Source organism: Acomys minous, assembly GCF_964271855.1.
Source record: "Acomys minous genome assembly, chromosome: 13".
NCBI classification, from domain to species: domain Eukaryota; kingdom Metazoa; phylum Chordata; class Mammalia; order Rodentia; family Muridae; genus Acomys; species Acomys minous.
Window position 1 is genome coordinate 58,118,945 of NC_140495.1, and position 20,761 is coordinate 58,139,705.

The 20,761-nt window shown below is 50.6% G+C and overlaps 1 protein-coding gene across 1 annotated transcript in view; it reads right to left on the reverse strand.

The window, feature by feature from the left end:
* Positions 1-6,624: 6,624 nt before the first annotated feature.
* Positions 6,625-20,761, reverse strand: part of CNNM4 (cyclin and CBS domain divalent metal cation transport mediator 4) — a 42,386-nt gene continuing 28,249 nt past the window's right edge. The window contains exons 2-7 of the mRNA XM_084755137.1: positions 15,908-16,051; positions 15,507-15,641; positions 14,039-14,208; positions 13,685-13,781; positions 7,973-8,154; positions 6,625-7,161 (exon numbers count right to left, since the gene is read on the reverse strand). Of these exons, the coding sequence (XP_084611263.1) occupies positions 6,964-7,161; positions 7,973-8,154; positions 13,685-13,781; positions 14,039-14,208; positions 15,507-15,641; positions 15,908-16,051 (926 nt within the window). The 3' untranslated portion in view covers positions 6,625-6,963. The remainder of the gene's footprint in view (positions 7,162-7,972; positions 8,155-13,684; positions 13,782-14,038; positions 14,209-15,506; positions 15,642-15,907; positions 16,052-20,761) is intronic.

A 20,761-nucleotide genomic window follows, 5' to 3' on the forward strand; every position in this document is an offset into this window, starting at 1 on the left:
ATGTGTATGTGTGTGTGTGTGTGTTTGTGCATGCGGGTGCAGTGCTCTAGGAGGCCAGAAGAGGGCGTCGGATTCCCCATGGAGCTGCTGTGAGGTTGTGGTTGGAATGGAACTCCCGTCCTCAGCATACATTTCTTAACCTTAGAGCCAGCTCTCCAGCCCTCTATGAACATCAAGACACACACCTGCTTTTGAGAAAGTTGCCCTGACATGGAGACCCGTAGTAAATACTCAAACCCATAAAATTAAGTTTCCTTGAATCCTTGCAGCTGCTTCACATATCTAATCTCACAAGAGAAAGCTATGTTCACAGACGAAGTCTGTGTGTCTTTGGGTTCTGACACACCTGACATCCAGACCATCCAGCCATGCAAGGAGGTAGCAGCTCTCAGGGATTTTCGTATTTGCTAGCATCCCCACCGCAGTTTGTCTTGATTACTCGGGCCGAGGAAGCTGTTCTAGAGGGTTCTTTCTCTCCTCGTTTTACAAGACAGCTGCATTAACTAGAGTGTTCTTCATCCTTTGTGTATAGTCTTTATCTGTGGTGAGATTCCTTATGAGTATCCACATATTTTTGTATTTTTCTTTATACTTCCTCCCCAAACATTAGTATAAGTACATGAGTTATACATGCCAACTTAAATATTTTAAAGTATTGCTAAATATTAAAATTAAATATTTTAATTTTGTGTGTATGTGTGTGTTCGAGTGTGTGTATATGTGCAGGGTGCAGGTGCCCAAGGAGGCAAGTAGGTACTGCACCCCCTGGAATTGGAATTCCTGGCATCTGTGAGGCACCATGTGTGGGTTCTGGGAACCAGATCTTCTGGGGGAGGAGTAAGTGCTCTTCAGCACGGAGCCCATCTCTCCAGCCTCTTGAGTGATTTTTAAAAAGGAGTCTGTAGACGTAACTCACAGCCGTGAAATAACAGCCTACAGAAGTATGTGCAATATGGCCACAAGTTATGTATAAAAGATAATGTGCAAAAGTAGGCCCATGAGGAAAGACCAAGAGGGAAATTAGTTGGTGAAAACACTTATCCAGGTGTAGCAGATTGCCTGTAATCCCAGCAGAGGCCAGCCTTGCCTTCGGAGTGAGTTCAAGGCCAGCTAGGGCTCTTTAGTGAGATCCTGTCTCAAAAATCAAAACAAGGGACTAGAGAGATGTCCCCACGGTTAAGACTATGTGCTGCTCTTCCAGAGGACCCTAGTGTGGTTCCTGATACCTGTATCAGGTGGCTTGTCACCACCTGTATCCAGCTCTAAGGAATCCTGTGCCCTCTTCTGCACACATTGGCACACATGCGCGCGCGTGCACACACACACACACCTTAAAAACTAAACAAAGTTCCCCCCAAAGTCTTTAAAAAGTTGGCAGTGACTCTTCTATATTGTAAACTTAGAATGGTGACTAGCAAATCAGATCTCGGCTCCTGTTTTTATTCTCTGAACAGTGCTATGTATATGCCACACATTTGCCTCTTGCAGATTATAGAACAAGCTACCAATAGAAGAAATTACGACAGGGCTGCTCTTTTGCATTAGAATTGTTTTGCTGCATTTAAGGGGAAAAGGCCCAGAGCTCTAGAGTGAACTCAGCCTTTAGTTTTCTTGGTGTCTCCAAGTTAAGATAAAACGCTGACAGCAAGACAAGCAGATGGTGTGAGGCAATGAGTCACGTGGCTGAAGCCATCACTAGCAAGGAACAACCTGCAGGAAAGGAAGGAGGGACTCAAGTGACCTTTTTTTTTTTTTTTTTAACTCGCTCACTACTTTCTTTGAGGCTAAAAAGCTCAAGTAAAAGGAGATTGAGTAAAACTTGGAAAACAACAGATGGTCCTTTAAACTGTCAGTAGCCAAGCATACAAAGAATCCAGGCTGCCAGACCGGTTAGTTTGAGTTCAGAACGCTCCCCTTCTCTCTGCCATTCCTTGCCGCATCTCTGATGCATCGCAACTTCACTGGGGACGCTTGACTTTTCTTTAGGTTTCCTACTGGCCCTCCCTAGGGCGTTTCCTTAGTGGTGTGGACATTTAGGTCACAGCATTCCTTCTTTTTATCAAGACATTTATTCTTTTTTTTTTTTTTTTTTTTTTAGATTTACTTATTACTATATGTACAGTGCCCTGTCTGCATGTACACCTGCAGGCCAGGCGAGGGCATCAGATCACATTATAGGTGGTTGTGAGCCACCATGTGGTTGCTGGGAATTGAACTCAGGACCCCTGGAAGAGGAGTCAGTGCCCTTAACCTCTGAGCCATCTCTCCAGCCCCAAGACATTTATCCTTTGTTGTTTAAAACTCATAACTACTATAATCCCAGTACTCAGGAGGCAGAGGCAGGGTAATAGAAACTTCAAGGCCAGCCTGGGCTAGGGAGACCTGTATTAAACAAAGCACAGGCCAGTGCAACGTCTCGGGGTGTAAAGGCACTTGCTGCATAAGCCTGCAACCAGCGCTCAGTCCCTAAAACCCATGCAAAGAGAGCCAACTCCACAAAGTTGTCCTTTGACCTCCACTCATGTACCATATGGTGCATATTCATGTGTACAAACACACACACATACACACACACACACACACACACACACACACACACACACACACAATTTTAAAATCTAAAAATGTAACAGAGCAAAAACCTCATAGCTATGGAGTATGGCCTCCCTGGCTAGCTTCTGCATTTCTTAGCCCAAACGTCCCTCACTCAGTGTGATCTTCCCTAGTTATGTTGACTAGACTGAGCCAAGGCTCCAGCCAGGGCTTGCATTTGTTCATTTGGCAAGCATGTCCTCCACTGCGTGCAGTACAGGCACCTTCCTAAAGGCTGGGACTCTGGCAGGAACCGAAGCCCCCGCCCTCATGGTCCTCAGCACCTAATGCTAGAACAGAAGGAAACAAGTCTACATTTTACGATCTAGCAGTGCTATAGAGAGGATAAAGAGAGACTGGGGACCCGGCTACCTGAAATGAAGGCCGTCAAGGAAGCCTTCTCGAAGGAAATGACATTTGAACAGAGGTTAAAATGAAATGAGGAGCAAGCCTTACAAGCAAGGTCTGGGAAGAAATGTCCTCGGGTGGAGGTGACAGCACAAAGCTGGTGTGTAGCATGGGCTCAGCACCAAACACATTTGGAACGGACAACAGACGGATGCCGTTTCTTCCCATTCCCATTCTGTTTTGTTACCCTTTCCTCTGGAACATTCTCTTTGTTGCCCACCCAAGTGCTTCCACCCCCCCAACCCCTCACCCCCCACCACCCCCCTCGCCCCCCCACCCCTTAACCCCCCACCACCACTGGCAGGATCTTCCCACACAGCCTCGGCAGGCCTCCAGTTCATGATCCTGCTTCCTTCGGCTACTGTGTGTTGGGATGACGTGTGGCAGCGCGTCCAGCTCGACCAGGGCATTGGAGAAAGGATGGCAGTTGGAGACCACCCAGCTCTCTAGAGTAAAATCTTGTTCCAAAAAACAACCAGAGCTGGGTGTGGTGGCACACCACAGCACTCAGAAGGCAGAGGCAGGCAGATTTCTGTGAGTTTGAGGCCAGTCTGGTCTACAGATGGAGTTCCAAGACAGCTAGAGGTACATAATAGAAATGCTGTCTCAAAACAAAAATCCTAGGGCACGGTGATGCACCTCTGAAATCCTAGCATTCAGGACATGGGGCAAGGGGTGACCATCTGATGAGACCAGCTTCAACTCACTGTCTCTCAAGCACTATTGGGGTGATCTTTTCGTGCAAAGGTAGTCTTTGTATATTCAAATGCTGATTTCTGTACCTGCTGAGAGCTGAGTACAGATCTGACTTTGGTATTGTTAAGCATCACCTACCCTGGCTAGGTAAAACATTCCCTCCAACACCTTCTGATTGGCTTAATAAAGAGCTGAATGGCCAATAGCAAAGGCAGGAGAGGAAGGCAGGACTTCCAGGTAGCGATAGGAACTCTGGGAAAGAGAGAGGTGCGAAGGTCACTAGCCAGAAACAGGAGGAAGAAACTCTGCTGGGACTAAGATTGAAGGGCAGTGGCCACATGGTAGAACATAGATTAATATAAACCAGACAATTTAAGTTAAGGGCTAGTTAGGGAGCAAATCTAAGCTAAGGCTAAGCTTTAATAATTAATAAAAGGGTCCCATGTCATTACTTGGGAAGCTGGTACTCCAAAGAAAGTCCTGTTTTAAAGCACAAACAAAACAACCTTTGTTGATTAATTGTTGAGCTTTGCTTGACTCTGGGGCAGGGGGGCCCAGGACTGCACATGCTAGCTTTCAGTACGTGTGCTTTCCACAGAAGGGTTCCACAGCTGCAGTTCTGCGTGACACAGTGAGAAAACCCTCTGCCAGCCGTCTCAGGAGATGGACACTAACCCTGAAATGCATCAATGTACACACGGTAACCTCCGTGTGCTGTGAAACAACATGATCCCACTATTGCATGGAGCCCAAACAGCCCTCGGGCCCCAGAGAGGGAGGGAGGAGGGCAACGTGCTCATTCCAGCGCCCTGTTCCAACACTCAGAGTCCCGTGCCATCTGATTTATCCGCCCTGCATGTTTGCCAGCAGCTGCCACTCTGCAACTCCTGTGGCAACTGCCTTGATTATAGATATTTTGTAAATTACAGCTCTTCTTTCATTTCACTTCCAAACAGTTCCAGAGTGTTCAATGTCCTTGTGCTGTCACAACTGACAACCAGCCACGTCTGTCTCTACAACATGCAGCAAAGAGTCCAGAAGCAAAACACCCAAGTTATATGCTCACCAAGGCTTATATGCATTTCATTTTTTTATTACCAATCAAAAATAAATTCCATATAGTTTAGCAAATATTATCATTGTTTTGTGACAAAAGACACAAGAGTCATAACAACAAAACTCCCCGAGAGTCAAACTCATAACAATGCCAAAATAAATCACAAAAATATACAAATTAAAATCTTAATGCAAAATAAATAGGAGTCATTTGCTACGGCGGCTGTTACTTGCCTACCCACTTGGATGCCATCTGCAAAGTCTTCCTTACCTGGGAAGACATGCAGACAAGGCTAGTTCCAGGGTATGGCTCAGCCCAGGAACCAGAGGTTGGAAGAGGAAGTGAAAAATTGCACTGGGAGGACAAAGTCATCTGACCAGTAATATTTGGAAATAATTATGACCCTCTGCAAGAAGTGATTCTAACTGAGGCGGGGGAAGGGGGGCCTGCCTGTCGATGGTGACTGTGCATGCAGAGAGGTAGCTGTGGAAGTAACGCACACCTGCTGCGTTTGCTCACACCCACCACGTGGTTTTGCTCTACCTGGCACTTAGGTCTCTCAGGAACATAGCTGGGTATCTCCTTTAGGGACCCAAGAGCATGCTGCAGCTATAGAAAGCTAAGGGGTTCTTAAGGAACTAGAGATCTGGTATCTTTTTCCCTTGTATTTGAAAACCACCTTCTTCTCCAGGCTTCTAGGAGTAAAGTCTGTGAGTGGAAGAGACCTTAGACTAGCCAGAGGCACAAGATACCCTGGTCCTGGAGTTAGCATTCTCTGGGTACATGACAGCAGAGTACCTGGGGTGACAGGGCTCCACTGGCTGAGGAAAGCAGTGCATAAAACAGTACACAGAAGGCCCGTGGCCTCGCTTGCTTGCCTGGATCTTACACCCCAGCTCCTAGTCTTCCCAACAACAGGGTGGATGTGGCCCTTGCTCCTCCAGCCTCCCATGGCGGAAGCTGGAGCTCTGTCCCACGGCCTGACTCCACTCAGGTTTCCCAGGTTGCACTGGGGTAGGTAGGATTTCACGTGGTGTGCATCGCTCCACAGTGCCAAGAGTCCAGCCCGAGCTTATCATCCACTGCCCTTTCTCTGGGGGCGCCTCAGGCAGGGGGACCACAGGCTGTTATGTACACTCCTCCCTGCCTGGAAAATGAGGTCAGGTGATCCTCAGCCAGTGACATAGGCCAGGCCATGATGACCCAGCGTTGGAGGCTCCCATCGTCCTGTCCCCAGTCCCTAAAGGGATGAGTAAGGAGGTAAGAATGGAAGTCAGGGAAGAAGTCTTCCTGGGTGAACTGCTGAGCCTCGACTCTTCTTGCAGGTATGGGTGGTGGGTAGTAACTGCTAACACAGATTTACCTGTGTCAGATTCGGCTTCACACCACAACGAGTGCCCAACAAGTTACCTCGGATGTAGGTGCTGTCCCTTCTGAGGAAACCTTTGGTAAAACGGAGGGCCTGGCCCAGAAGGCCAAAGACCATGCCTAACTCGAGCCAGGGCGTGGGTCTCAGCTGAGTCCTGACTCACCAGGAGAGCCTGTGGGCAGAGTTCCAGGAGATCGCGGGATCCGACGGTTGACAAGAGTAGACGTTATTCCTCTGTGATGCAGGCCGGGGCCATTGTGTCACCTCTCAGCCTCAGGGACCTCAATGCCTGAGTCCTAGCAGTTGATGTTTCATTGGGACCCCTGCTTCCCAAGTATGACTTCTTCCTCCTGCAGGCTCCAGGCCCCCAGTGCTGCAGAGGAGTAGCTCCAAAAGAGACAGATACACACAGGCTGCAAGATCTTCTCTGGGAACAGGTTATGGCTCTTGCTTCCCAGGGTGAGGAGCCCTCCTCCCCTTTTAAAGTTTGTGGGGTTTCTTGGGGGGAAAAAATTATTTTTACATAAAGTTCCTTAACCCTGTCTTCCCTTCCCAAAATGATATTTAAAAAGAGGAGCAATGAGCCTAGCTTAAAAATTCTCTCAGTGTTTAAAAAACAAACAAACAAACAAACCAGCCTTCGCTTACTAGTTGGGCTGGGCAGGCATCATGTCAGAGTGAGGTCCCCATCTGCAGCCAGGTCCCCTGCGCAGGGGCATCTGGTCACTCAGTCATGCAGGATCTCAACCTGCACCTCTTCTAGCCTAACAGGCTCCCTGACTTCATGTGGGCCCACTGGGGAGACCCCCGCAGGGTGGGCGGGAGTCCCCGGGCCCTCCTGTCAGATGGCCCCCTCCTGGGAGGCTCTGTGCAGCAAGGAGTTGCGTTCATTGAGAAGAGTCGTGGTCTCGTCCACCACAGGCAGCTCAGACTTCTCAGTAAAGTTCTCTGAGCAGGTGGCACAGCCGTCCAAGGGGAGCTGAGGGCTGTTGTCCATGCGGGAGGCCAGCAGCCCATTTTGGTACTGCTGCCTTGTGATCTGAAGAGGGAAGAGGAGAGAGAACGAGAAAGAAATGAGCATGAGATGCAAGCGCTGAGATGTGAAGACGCAGCTAACCAGGCCAGGAGAGATGTGACCAGGCGGTGCCTTCCAAAAGAGCTGGGAGGAAGCGTGTTCTAGGGGCCAGCAAGAGGCATCAGGTGGTAAAGGCACAAGCTTCGGAACCCAGGTAGAAAGTGGATACAGAAACTACTTTGTTATTTATCATTTGACAGACTTATCTACTACCTACCTACCTACACACACATGCACGCATGAACGCACACGCTACCACCACCACCACCACCACGATCACGTCAATTGTCATAGCCAGGCATGATGGTACATGTCTGTAATCCAGGACTCAGGAGGCTGCAGCAGGTTTTCAGAGCTTGAGAGGCCAGCCTGGATTACACATTCAATGGACTAAGTGTTCAGACTGTGTCTCAAGAAAACAAAAACTCGAAGAAGCGGGCTGGGAATCAGTTCCCTGGTACACTGTTGGACCTAAGGGATATACAACAGGTGACATTCTTTTCTTGTTGGTTTTTCGAGACAGGGTCTCTCTGTGTAGCCTTGGCTGTCCTGGATTCACTTTGTAGACCAGGCTGGCCTGGACCTCCCAGCGATCCACCTGCCTCTGCCTCCCTGAGTGCTGGAATTACAGGCTTACACTACCACGCTCGACATTATTTGATTTATCTTAAAGAAAAAAAAAAGTTCAGGTCTGGACTGCCCATGCTGGCTCCAGAACAGAGCCATCTAAATGCATAAGGCGGGACAGGAGAAATGGGAGACTGACAGGACTCACCTTAATGTACTGCAGGTCTGTGAGTGCCCGGACACTGAAGTCAGACACATACTGGCCCAGAACGCAGCTGCCAAACTGGTTGCTGCCTGCCAGGGTTGAGGAGGGTGGCACGTCCGCGCTGCGATCTGGGTAACTGAGGGAGGCTGAGCGGCTGAGTGGAGTCGGGTGGGCTGGGGACCGGTCTGTGGGGACAGCACATCATTAGCACAGATTCTGCCCTAGCCCACCCCAGCTCGTGCCTGACCTCAATCACGGATGTTAGGAACTCCAACCACATCTGCACCAGGAACAGGACACAGTTCTCAGGGGCAAACAGGAGTACACACACAGAAGCTCTAACTGCACTGGGCCATGGAGTTAGTGTGCTTAAATGTGTCACATGATAAGTATTAAGAATGCCACCCAAGCAAACCAACCAAAAAGTAAAATCCAAGACAATATTTATGGCCACAAAACACTTGATTAGTCAAATATAACACAATGATTTCTCACATGACAGACAAACGACTATCCAGTCTAACACCAACTAATACCATGTGACCTACACTTAAAAATAATAAAGTGGGAGAGGGCCGGAGAGACGGTTCAGTTAAGAGTGCTTGCTGTGTAAACATGAGGACTGCGTTCAGATCCCAGTAGCTATGCACCAAGCCTGAGCCCTGCCAACACCTGTGACCCTGTCATCAAGGGACCTGATACATACAGCTGCCTACATAGAGACTCAGAAACCCACACCTGCACACACACATAAATATCAAGGTTAAAAAAAATTTTTTTTAAATTCAAGACAAGGTTTCTCTGTGTAGCCATGGCTGTCCTGGAACTCTCTCTGTAGATCAGGCTGGCCTCGAACTCACAGAGATCTGCCTGCCTCTGCCTCCTGAGCACTGGGATTAAAGACGTGCGCCACCACTGCCCGGCTAAGTAAAATAAAGTTTCTAACTTTTTTGAAGCAGGGCCTCATTACACAGCATAAGATGGCCTCCAATTCATAATTCTCCTATCTACCTCCCAAGTGTTGGGATTATAGTACCATATAGTACCATAACTGCCTTAAATTGTATATTTTAAAACAAAATATGTGTATTAAAAGGAGGAGCACATGAGGGCACATGCCTGTGGTCCCAGAACTCAGGAGGCTGAGGTGAAAGATCATGAACTTTAGGCTAGCCTTGGCTACAGGGAAACCTTGTCTCAAGAAGAAGGAAAGAAATCATTTGCATTCTCATTATGAATCTGACCCTGACAACATGATGCCTGTCAGACCCTACGATGCTCTGAAGAGGGTCAAAGGTGAAACACCAGCCCTAGCAGAGGAATGGGGTAACAGGCCCTTGTCCTAGAAAGCCAGAGGCTACAGAAGTGGCACAGACCTCCCACCCAAGCGAGGAAGGAAGGAAGAAACTGAGGCACTGAGCTGTCCCCATCCTTGGCTCTTAGCTCTGAGCACGCTTATAGAACAAGGAAGCACACAGAGAAGTGGGAGCTGGCTGCGAGCCGGCGGGAGGGGCCGCCACAACAGAGGAGACCGAGAAAGACCGCTGGACCCGGCAGCGCCTCAGCAGACCAGCGCAGCCTTTAGCTAAGTAAGGCTATGCAAAGGATGGCCATGTGCAAGGAGCTAATGCACACAGAAACTCTCTTTACGTTCTGGGAGCACTGGTGCTATTACTTCATATTTTCACACTAAGCATCAGCAAGGTGGCTCAGCAGGTAAAGATTTGCCACCAAGCCCAAGGACATGAATCCAATCCCTGGGGCCACAGAGTGAAAGGACAGAACCGACTTCCACAAGCTGTCCTCTGACCACCCGTGTGCACATTTGCTTGTACACATATTTTGTAATAAATTAAAAATATTTCCTATTATTTATTTGAATGACAAGATGCTCTTTAGTTACTTTTTGTTTTTTGTTTTGTTTTGTTTTGTTTTGAGACAGGGTTTCTCTGTGTAGCCTCAGCTGTCTTGCTTTGTAGATCAGGCTGACCTCGAACTCACAGCGATCCACCTGCCTCTGCCTCCCGAGCTGGGATTAAAGGCATGTGCCACCTTATTTACTGCTTATTAACACAACAGGAGCTGAATGTGTTTGCTACAGTGCTGGGGATCAAGCCCAGGGCCTGGAGCACAGTAGCCAAAAGCTCTACTGCCGAGTGGTCGAAAGAACTGCATTTAAAGTTCTCAGTCCTAGGTGCATGCATAACCAGCCTGGGCTACATAGTGAGTGTGAGACGTTTCAGAATGAGGCCGATCCTGAGAAGCGCATGAGCATTGTAAGGTGCCAGGTAGCTGCTGGGAAGTGGACCTGGGCACTCTACAAAAGCAGCTCACACTCGTAACTACTGAGCTGTCTCTCTAGTCTATATTTTAATTTTATTTTATTTTTGTTTTTGTTTTTTGTTTGTTTGTTTGTTTTCCAAGACAGGGTTTCTCTGTGTAGCCTTGACTCCTGGACTCACTTTGTAGACCAGGCTGGCCTCGAACTCACAGCAATCCGCCTGCCTCTGCCTCCCAAGTGCTGGGATTAAAGGTGTGCGCCACCACGCCCGGCCCTTAATTTTTTTTTTTAAAGATTAAAAATTGTAAAGTATTTTACGTATGAGTGATCTGTCTGCATGTACACCTGCACACTAGAAGGTGGCATCGGACTCTATTCTAGCTGGTTGTGAGCCATCAGGTGGTTGTTGAGAATTGTACTCAGGACTCTGGAAGAGGTGCTCTTAACCTCTGAGCCACCTCTCCTGCCCTTTTGGGGTTTTTTTGTTTGTTTGTTTGTTTTGTTTAATTGTGTGTGTGTGCAGGTGCATGCACGAACATGCATGTGGTGATGTGCATACTATGTGCACTCCTAGAGGTCAGAGGGTAGCGCTCAGCCACCTCACTCCACCACAGAACCTGGGGACTGAGCTCGGGGGCTGCCAGGCTGTGTGGCAAGAACTTTTTACCTTCTGGGCCTTCTTGCCTGTCCTCTGATGAGGGGATTTATGGAAAAGTGTCCTCTTTGATACAAACGCCAGGATTGAGGCAACAGATGCATAAACTCCTGGGCGTCCATGAAACAGGAATAAGACCAGGGAGGTAGGGAGGCTGAAGTCAGTGAGTGACAACCAAGTCACCATTTCATTTATTATTCTAAGATGAGCGGGTGGGGGAGGGCGCAGAATAGCACACAGTGCACTGTGAAACATTAAGAGAAAAATTCACACAAAAAAAAGAAAAATTGAGGGAGGGGGCTAGGCATTTAGCTCAGTGGTGTCTAGCATGTGTGAGGCTTCAGGTTCTATCCCCAGAAACACACAAACACATACACACATACACACATACATACACATGCATACACATATACACACACATGAGAAGAGACAGAGACAGACAGAGACAGACAGACAAGACAGACAGAAACAGAGACAGAGAGACACACCGACAGAGACTTTTGTTGTTGTTTCTTAAACAAACATAAATCTAACTATAAATGGGAACTGACTGAATAACTTGTCGAGTTTTATAGCTGTCGAGCCTGGGTTGGTCCAGGGCTCAGCAGCGGGGTCGGAACCTGAGGGTGTCTGGGTCCTTCGCACATCCTTTGCAGCTGTGGTGCCTGTGTGGACCTTCAAGCTGAATGTCGCTAACTGCTCCCACGATTCCCCGGAGAGGCCAAGTCAAGAAACAGCACCTGCCATTTGGCTTTTTCCTAAGTATTTGCTGATAGGAGTATCACATTTTAGTCGTTACAGAGAAAATGGAAATATTCTAAGTTGGTTCTGTCACTTAATGCCAACCAAAGCTCTGTGAACTGGGCCCAGAATTAGTCCCATTTTTCAAGTAAGAGGAACAAGACGGAGCCGGGGTTTAGCTAAGAACAGTAGACCCAGACTGAGAGGCAGGGCTTGATGCTGTGGAGCTCTAGCCTCACTCCTTAGGCTGTGCATTAGCCTGAGAAGGCCTGAGAACGGATGGGCTGGCGGCCTGTGAGTGGGTTGGAGCGAGGTGCTGGCCAGCTGGGCTTCGTTTCCTCCAGGCTACAGCACATGGGCCACGGTCTGAACCGTGCATATGTCCCTGTGTCTCATGGATGGGGATGCATTATTGGGGCCTCTGGTTAGGCTCTTCCAGGACTGTGGCACAGAGACAATATCCATTAAGAGTGCCCTGTAGGTAGGGAGTCCTCAGGTGCCTGTGGGAGCCATTAGTGCAGCTACAGTACAAAGCTCTAGCAACAGGTGGCGCTGTGCACTTCTCTAGCATGCCTCCGTTACCTGAGAGCCAGGAGAGCAGGGAGCTCAGTTTGCCAGGGGAACACCCCGCCAGCACAGGAGGCACTGGAGCAACACAGAGGAGGAAGTCAGTGACCTGGGAGGGGCCACCCGTCACAGGAACAGGATGGAGAGGCACACAGAATGGGCCAGGCTACCTTGAGCAGGGGAGGGTAGGAGTGGGACACAGTCCCATCTAAGGGACACACTTTGATGGGAAGGGTACTCAGGACAGACCAAGGAGCTCTGTGCAGAAAAAGTGTGCCCAGAGTCATCTCCCCTGGGCTTTCCAGCCACTCTCTACATCAGCACTGGGCAGAGTCTGTTATACCCCCAAGCTGTTCCAAACAAGATCTCCCCAAACATTAGCTGCTGCACCCCTACTATCTCAGCATCAGGAGACTAGGGCAGGGGAAGGAGGAGTCCCAGTTACAAAAAAACATAAAACTCCCGAAGCAACAAGAGAAGGATGCTCTCGGCAGGGGCAGGTCAGTCCCCCTTAGACCAGACAGGTTCAGGCGAGCTGCGCCAGCTCTAGAGGCCCAGCTTGTTTGTCCCCGGTCTTGACCCCAGGAGCCTGGAATACCACGGCTCATCATAGTGCAAGTCAAGGATGGCAGGGCTAAGCTGTGTGATATTCATGGATGCCCTGGCCCTGTGCGTGCTTCTTGTCAAAGGATAGTGACAAGTGTGACACAGGGATTCCCCATGAGTGACAGTCTGTTCTATGCCTAGAGCATAGCCTGTTCTAGACACCAAAGATGGCTTTTATTCTTTCCCCTGAAGCTGGCACACAGTCAGAGTATCCACACAAGGCAAAGCCCAGGACAGTGAGACCTGCTGGAGTGTTGAGGTTCTACCCATCCACCAAAATGACCTCCTAAACAGGGGACAGCTGAGCCACCCAGGGCCAGAGGTCATCTTTGGAGGCACCCAGCTCCTTGTTCTCAGAACGAAACCTGACCAAAAGCAGTAGCTGAGGCCCAGAGAAGCCAAAGCCATCTATAGCTACAGCATCCAGGCTCTGAGCTACTGCCCACCACCAGTTCTCTGTATGCCCCCATCCCCAGTTCTGTGTCCTTCTCGTGCCTCCTATCCTGCCCTGATGCTTTAGTCGCTGATGCTCCATCCAGTGGTCCCCTACTGGTCTGTTCTAATCTCATCATGCTGTCAAATGCATGATCGTTTTAGTTTCCAAAGCCCGTTGAGCTGCCTGGTCCCTGACCATCCGTCCCTGTGTGCAGTCTTTCCCACAGCAGTTGGTCCCCTCACTCCCTCAGGACACCCTCTACTCCTCTCTTGCCCTCGAAGGCAATTTGAGGAAGGCCTTGGAAGGCCATTCTATTCCCACAGGCCTGCCAACTCTGGTCCCTACCTGCCTCCTTCTGCTATGAGCCACCCAGGCTGCCCCGAAATTTACAAGTGTCAGAGGGTCGCGAGGACCTGGCCCGCCACTCACCCGAGGGGGCCGCAGACAGAGCCATGGTCCCATAGTACGAGAAGGCGCCCGTCTCAAACTTCATGTTCTCCTTTCCTGCTTCCACTTCCACCTTCCCCTGGAGGAACATGGGGTTGGGGTTACAATGTGGCTTGGAGATGTTCTGAGGCCTGTGCGGCAGCAGGAGAAGGGTTAAACGGGGCATCTCCACAGAACAAAGAGGCATGAGTGCTGGCCCCGGAGCCCTGCAGCATTCAAGGCCTTGACCCGTGGGCACAAGGAGCTGCCTCTGGGGGAGACTGTGGGCAACCCAGAGCAAGCAAGCGCAGGTTCCCGGGTGTAGGGCGGGGTGAGTGGCCAGGGCCGGAGGCTCACCTGCAGGACGAGGATGAAGTAGTCGGCCGGCCTGTTGCGGGTGTACAGGTAATGGCGGATGCAGTGCTTGTTGTGCTCGTCAAACCTGAGCTCCTGAATCACATCTGGGTACTTGAGCAGCCGCAGCAGAATCTTCTCCGATATCAGAGAGGGGCTAAACTGGGGCACCTCTGCAGGAGAAAGAGGGGACTTCACACGGGGCTGAGACCAGGCAGCCCTGGATCTAGGCCACTGCTGTGCCAACATCTAAGTGGCCATGGCCACTCTGTACTGAGACGGCTTCCTCCCTGCGTGGCCCCTGTCTTTAGTCTGCACCTATGGGACGGGCTCCACTTGGCTTCTGCTGCTTCGGTGGCATTTATCAGCCTACACGGCTCCAGGACTGACCGTCACCACCTTTGGCAAATTACTGAACGTATGTGTCTCAGTTTTCTCAGCAGTAAGATGGGGGCTCAACTTTCCTGGCCTCGAGTTTAAATGGCTAACACGGGTAGAGGATTTAGACACACTCTTGGCTTGTGCGTGTTAATTAAGTGTTCCTACACAAGGGCTGGAGAGATGGCTCAGTGGTTAAGGGTACTGTCCACTCTTCCAAAGGACCCAGGTTCAATTCCCAGCACCCACATGGCAGTTCACAACTGTCTGTAACTCCAGTCCCAAGGGATCTGGCACTCTTACAACAATGTACATATGCCGGACGTGGTGGTACATGCCTGTAATCCCAGCACTCAGGGAGGCAGCAGCAGGAGGATCTCTGTGAGTTCAAGGCCAGCCTGGTCTACAAAGTAAGTCCAGGCTACACAAAGAAACCCTGAAGCCTTCAAACCCTGTTTGAAAAAACAAAACAAAACAAAACCAACAATGCACATAAAATACAATTAAATAAATTATTTTTTAAATGTTTCTACAATTACTGTTCTGTGCATCGACAACGACTAGCAAGAAAACACAAAGGAAAAGAAACTTTTTGCACCTTGCCCCTTTAGCAAGTGAGCCAGAAAGGAAGCTGGAGTCAGGGTGAGCACATGGGTGGGCAGTGGTTTTCTGAACTGTCCCAAAGGGTGCTTTGAATTAGAGGTGATGAGAGAGAAACTCCTCTGATTACACGTGGGCGCTGCAAGAACCAGCACAGCGCCCAGAGGGCTGCTGGAGGGCTTCCCAGAGCAGGCTCCTCAGGGCAGGTGAGCAATCGCGGGGGGAGACAGCCTGAAGGGCCCGGGGCTCCCAGGCACTCCCTTGGACCTCTCAGGGCTTGCTCTGTAAACTAACTAGATTGTTCCTGGAAGTCTGTGGCAGCCATGAATGGTGAACAGACCAGAGAAGGAAGAGGGAGGGCTACCCGGGCCTCCCCAAGGTGATTGTGTCCCAGCACTGGCTGCTTTCGTAGGAGGAATGGCCAGAGGCCTGGGGTTACCCCCTCTGTCACTGCGTCCCCACCCATGGTGGAAGGTGCTTCACACACGCTCACCTGTGGCCAGGAAGCGATGGGCAGCCAGAAGCAGCTGGGGTGAGATTTTCACTTTGAGTTCACTGTCGGTGTCCTTGAAGGCCGAGAAGTCACGCTTGTTCTTCACAGATACCCGCTTCCGGGTTCGATTGTCCGCTGCAGGAAGACAGGTCTGCAGCTGAACCACTGAGCCCTGAGAGCTGGGAACCAACCCCCTAGTTTCCAGGCCTCTCTCCAGTGGGGGAGGGGGGTGTGGACAGGCCCCGGGCAGGAGAACTGAGGAGGCCTCCTGTCCTGTGGCCGGCTACTCGGCCTGGCTCAGGGCAGGGCCGCCACACCCCGCCACTGAAGCCTTCTAGGTAGGGATAGCAAACTTGAGAGACACAGGGGGCCTCTGGGCCTGTGGAGAGGGCTGAACTCACTGTACATGTCCGACTCGTCCAGGATCTCGGACTTGATGATCTCCTCGATGACGTCCTCCAGGGTGACCAGGCCCAGCACCTCGTAGAAGGGGTCACCCTCCCCCTCGTTGTTCACCTTCTGCACAATGGCCAGGTGGGACTTCCCTGTGAGGACAGCACACTAGGTCAGACATCAAACACTGCCATCACATTTAGGGTTGAGTCACTGGACGTCCCTTTCCAGGTCCCCGGTGCTTCTTCTACAAGCAGACACTGCTCTTGTGAACAGGAAGACCCACAGGAGTCGTAAAGGCATCACACTAAGGACCCTTTGCTTGAAGAGGATGGAAATCGGGTATGGTGACTCACATCTGTCATCCCAGTACTCAGGAGGTGGAGGCAGGAGGATTGCTGCAAATCTGAGGCCATCCTGGGCTACACAGTCAAACCCAGGTATAAGCCCCCTGTCACAAGAAGATGAAAGAGGAGGAAGGGGAGGGAGGAGGAAGAAGAGGAAGAAGAAGGAGAGGAGGAAAGAAAAGAGGAAGAGGAGGAGGAGGAAGAAGACGACAGGCACCACCACCACAGGAGGGTAAAAATGACAGGCTCTCCCTGGTGCTGCCTGCCAGAGGTCCCGAGCCCTCTGGTAGAAGGCCATAAGAAGCCCGTGGTCAGGGGCACGTATATGACATCTAGACAGAGGGTCTAGCACTGCCCAGGGCCTCATGGGCCACCATGCTCAGTTCAGTCACAGCTCTGCCTAGCAAACTCCCCTGCAGGGACCCAGGGATGGCCATAGTGTGCAAAGCCAAGGCTCTGGGTCTCAATACCACTAATAAGTGAACTCACTGTATCAGGCCGGGCCCACAACCTGAGGCAGCTGGGAGGTGGGTGAGTGAGAAGCACTGCAGGCTGAGAGGCTTCCCAGGCTCCCTATGAGGTACCCACCTGGCTCTCATACCCCAGGGAGCAAAACTGGAAACAGCCAAGAAGGGTCTGAGCACTCTAAGAATGGGCACGTGTACATACCCACCCGCCGCCCACCACACAGAGGAGGCTTAGAGCTCACTAAGACGACAGCCCTGGGGACCTCTGCAGGTTAAGTCTGGGTCTCCCACATGGCCTGCCCCATCCCCCAAGCTCATGCTCAGGCCTCATGGTCAGGCTAGGATTCATTTGAAACATCCTTGGGAGGGGGTGTTTGCCAGGGTTCTTAGGCCACAGACAATGCCTCAGTCCTAAGAGAGACTCTTCAGAGCCCCTAAGGGCCCCTTGGTAAAAGCAGGGAGAATTGAGGGCTCAGGAAGAAAGCTCTACCCACATGCTAAGGGAGCACTGCTTTGGAAGGGTTTACATACACACCAGCCACTACACACAGAGGTCTTAGGCAGAGCCATAACTGCACCCAAAGACAAATTCCCTGGCACCTGTCTAGAGAGGAGCCCACAAAGGCAATATATCTGCCACAGTCAAGACTGTGGTATCCAACCCCAGGACCTCTTCTCACCGAGGAGTGTCTCTAGGAAGCAATGTGCCCAGGGGCTTGAGCTATGCCAACTAAACAGAGCTAGGAATGAGAGTAAAGCAACTTTAGGCATCTTCCAGACTGGTACCACTCTAGTGCTGATGGCCAGTGTGGGTAGGAAGAGGCCCTCACATTCAGCGTAGCTGGTGGGCAGGTAACGGGAACACAACAGTGAAGCAGACGAAGACAAAGCCAGCTGTCCCAGAAGGAAGGGTCTAGACATTCCACTCCTAAGAATGTATCCTACAGAGCCAACTGCCACAAACGCACAAATGCACAACAGCAAGGGTGACTGTCACAGCCTCCTTAACAGCCCCAAGAGGAACTCTCCTACATCAGCAGGCACGGCAACCCTGGACAGGAGCCGCAACTGCTCTTAGAATGTCACAGTGCTGGACGGACGAACACGGAACAGAGCCCCACATGGACTCTTAAGTAGCAGACCGAGGTCATCAGCTGCACAGGCATGAAGGGGTATAAGAGCCTGAAATGGCCCAGAAATGTCTAGAAGTGCTGATGGGGCCCTGTTTTGACAATGTACAGAGTTTGGGGCGGGGGGGGGGGGGGGGGCGGATTCCTTTCAACCCTTTCCCTGGCCCTCACTGGACTGTTCCATAAGATGAGCATGTTTGAACTGAAGTCTGAGAGGTAGCTCATAGCGGAGAAACGTGTATCAGGTGTCCCCGAGCTCTGGGCTTCATCCTCCGCACTGCAAAACAAAACCTGAAAGAAAAAGTACAAGGACAAAGGGAAACTGGTGGGCACCCACTTTAGGGTGGGCAGGGATCTTCTGTGTCTCACAGGTCATCGTCATCACCACCTTGGGTTTTTCCTTTCTTATGTGTGTGGGGGGAGGAGATGTGATGTGAGTGTGGCGGCCCACAGAGGTGAGAAGACACCAGAGTCCCTGAAGCTGGAGTTATGGTTTGTGTTGTTGGGTCCTCTGCGGGAACAGTGAGTGACTTAAGCACAGAGCCATCCCTCCAGCCTGCATCTTGCGACAAGGTTTGGGGAGCAGCATCTTGGCAGGACTGGGATTCAATTACCATCCACCCCTCAGTGGGTTCCTGGAACGAGCCACCTTAATACAATCACGGTTGTGCTGGCTGCCAGGCAAGGCTGGCGGCTTCCCTGCAGGCAGAAGCACCCACAGCGGATAGAACAAGCTGGTCCCTGAACAGGCACCTGAGCTGTCTTGACCCTACCTCCGCTCTGACGCTCTTTTGTGGGACTCGTTGCCACACCTGGGCATCTTCTGGTAGGTCTGTATGCATGGCAGGCACCTGGTAGGTATTGAGCCGTAGGAAAACACTGAACAGTCAGCCCTGCTCAATGCCAAGAATTCTGGACACCGGCCCAAAAGATGGCTTGCCCGCTGGGCCCTACAAAAAGGTTCCTGCCTAGGAAGCCATTCAGCACCCTCTGCTGGGCCAGCCCAGCCTCCTCCCCACCCCAAGGCTGTGTGCCTTTTTCTATTCTGCTTTGCCTAAGGGGACACCTGTTTGTCCTGGCAGAGCCTCTCTCTTCCTCAGAAGAATCTGAGGTCATCAGTGACTTTCAATGGTGAGGTTTCATTCTTAGAGGACCTCCTAGCCAGGAGTCCTTTCTCCCCCTCCTGGAAACCCCTCTCTTGTTGGCAACAGACACTGCTGTGTCTGCTGTGTTCCTGGTCTCAGGGCTTCTTCTTTTTCTCAGATCTCTAGTTTGGTTTTTAATTTAAGAAAATTATGTGTGTAAGTGGATGAGTGGATGGATGGATGAGTGGGTGGATGGATGGATAGATGGATGCGGGGTGGGTGGATGGATGGATAGATAGATGGATGGGTGGGTGGGTGGGTGGATGGATGGATAGATGGATGGGTGGGTGGGTGGATGGATGGATGGATGGATGAGTGGATGGATGGGTGGGTGGGTGGGTGGGTGGATAGGTGGATGGATGGATGGGTGGATGGATGGATGGGTGGGTGGGTGGATAGATGTGTACCACAGGTATGCTTGTTGCCTCTGGAGGCCAGCAGAGGGCATCAGATCCCCAAAACTGGAGTTACAGCTGTTGTGAGCAGCCAGCTTCTTGTGTTCTGTTTTTGAATTAAAGTACACTGTGTAGCTTAGGCTAACCTTGAACTCATGCTCCTCCTGGCTTGTTTTTTTAAGTGCTTGGATTACAAATGTATGCAGAGGCCTACCATTACACCTAGCTCCTCTCTGACCTCTCTCAGGGCTGGAGGGTTGAGTCCTCGCCACTGGTACCTTACCTAGTTACTTAAATAGTCATGTGTCAAGATATCTCAAAAACAAAATAAAATAAAACAACAACAAAAGCCCTGGTTTTTTGAGGCAGGGTCATATGTAGCTGAGCCTTTCGGAACTCCCTATGTGCCCTGAACTCCTGATCCTCCCAAGTGCTGGAGTGCCAGGCCTGCACCACCCTGCCTGGTTATATAGTGCTGGTGTCCAAACACAAGGCTTTGTGCAGCTTAGTCAGGCCTAACGATTGTGCTACATTCCCAGACTCTAAGTACAATTTTGTAGCCATCTCCTATGTATGCCCCAAATCCTCTATCCAACTGCAAGCTCAAGGCTCAGCATCTTGAACCTAACAGGGTTAAGCTAGCTCATGTGCCGTCTTTCTCATCTTTCTCATGAGCAGTTATGACAGCTCCATTTTGTCCTTTCAGTGAGTCAGGCTGAGGCAACAGTGAGCTGTGCCTCCTCTCTTTCCCTATTCCTCTTCATCCCCTTAGCCGCAGAAGAGAGGAAGTGAGGGGAAGGAGAAAGGGAGGCAGAGCTGAGAAGAAACCATTTTAGCCTTTAGTAATTTTGAGGTTTCTGTACTGATGATTTACCACTTCAATAAGTCCACTAGGGGAAGGAAGGACATCAGTGGGTTCATCACCACTGGCCACTGTATGAGAAGCAACAGCCTGACAGCCAAGAGGTGCCCCCCGCGGCAACAGTGGCATGGCTGACACAGGGTAACCAACCACCTTCTGATTGGATAGGAAGCCTGCTCCAAAGTACAGAATTCATGTCTGGTGCAGTAAACCGGTCAAGAGCCCTCAGCTGGAGAGGTCATGTGCTCAGGCTGAGGCTTAGTAGAGTTGTTTGCTTATTTATGTTTATACCCATGGCTTTGTGCTGCTCTCGACCTTAGTTAGAGAACTTTTTACAGTAGGCAGCAGTTAGTGTAGAGATTCATTAACTGCTCAAAGTGCTGAAAGTGTGACTGAGAGCGCTCAGCCCTAAGTGGGACAGCCCCACAACACCCACCACCACCACCAGCCGAGGCTCAGGGAACCTCATGAAAGATGAGGTGAGAAGAGTGTAAACGCTGGAGAATGGAGAGGAGA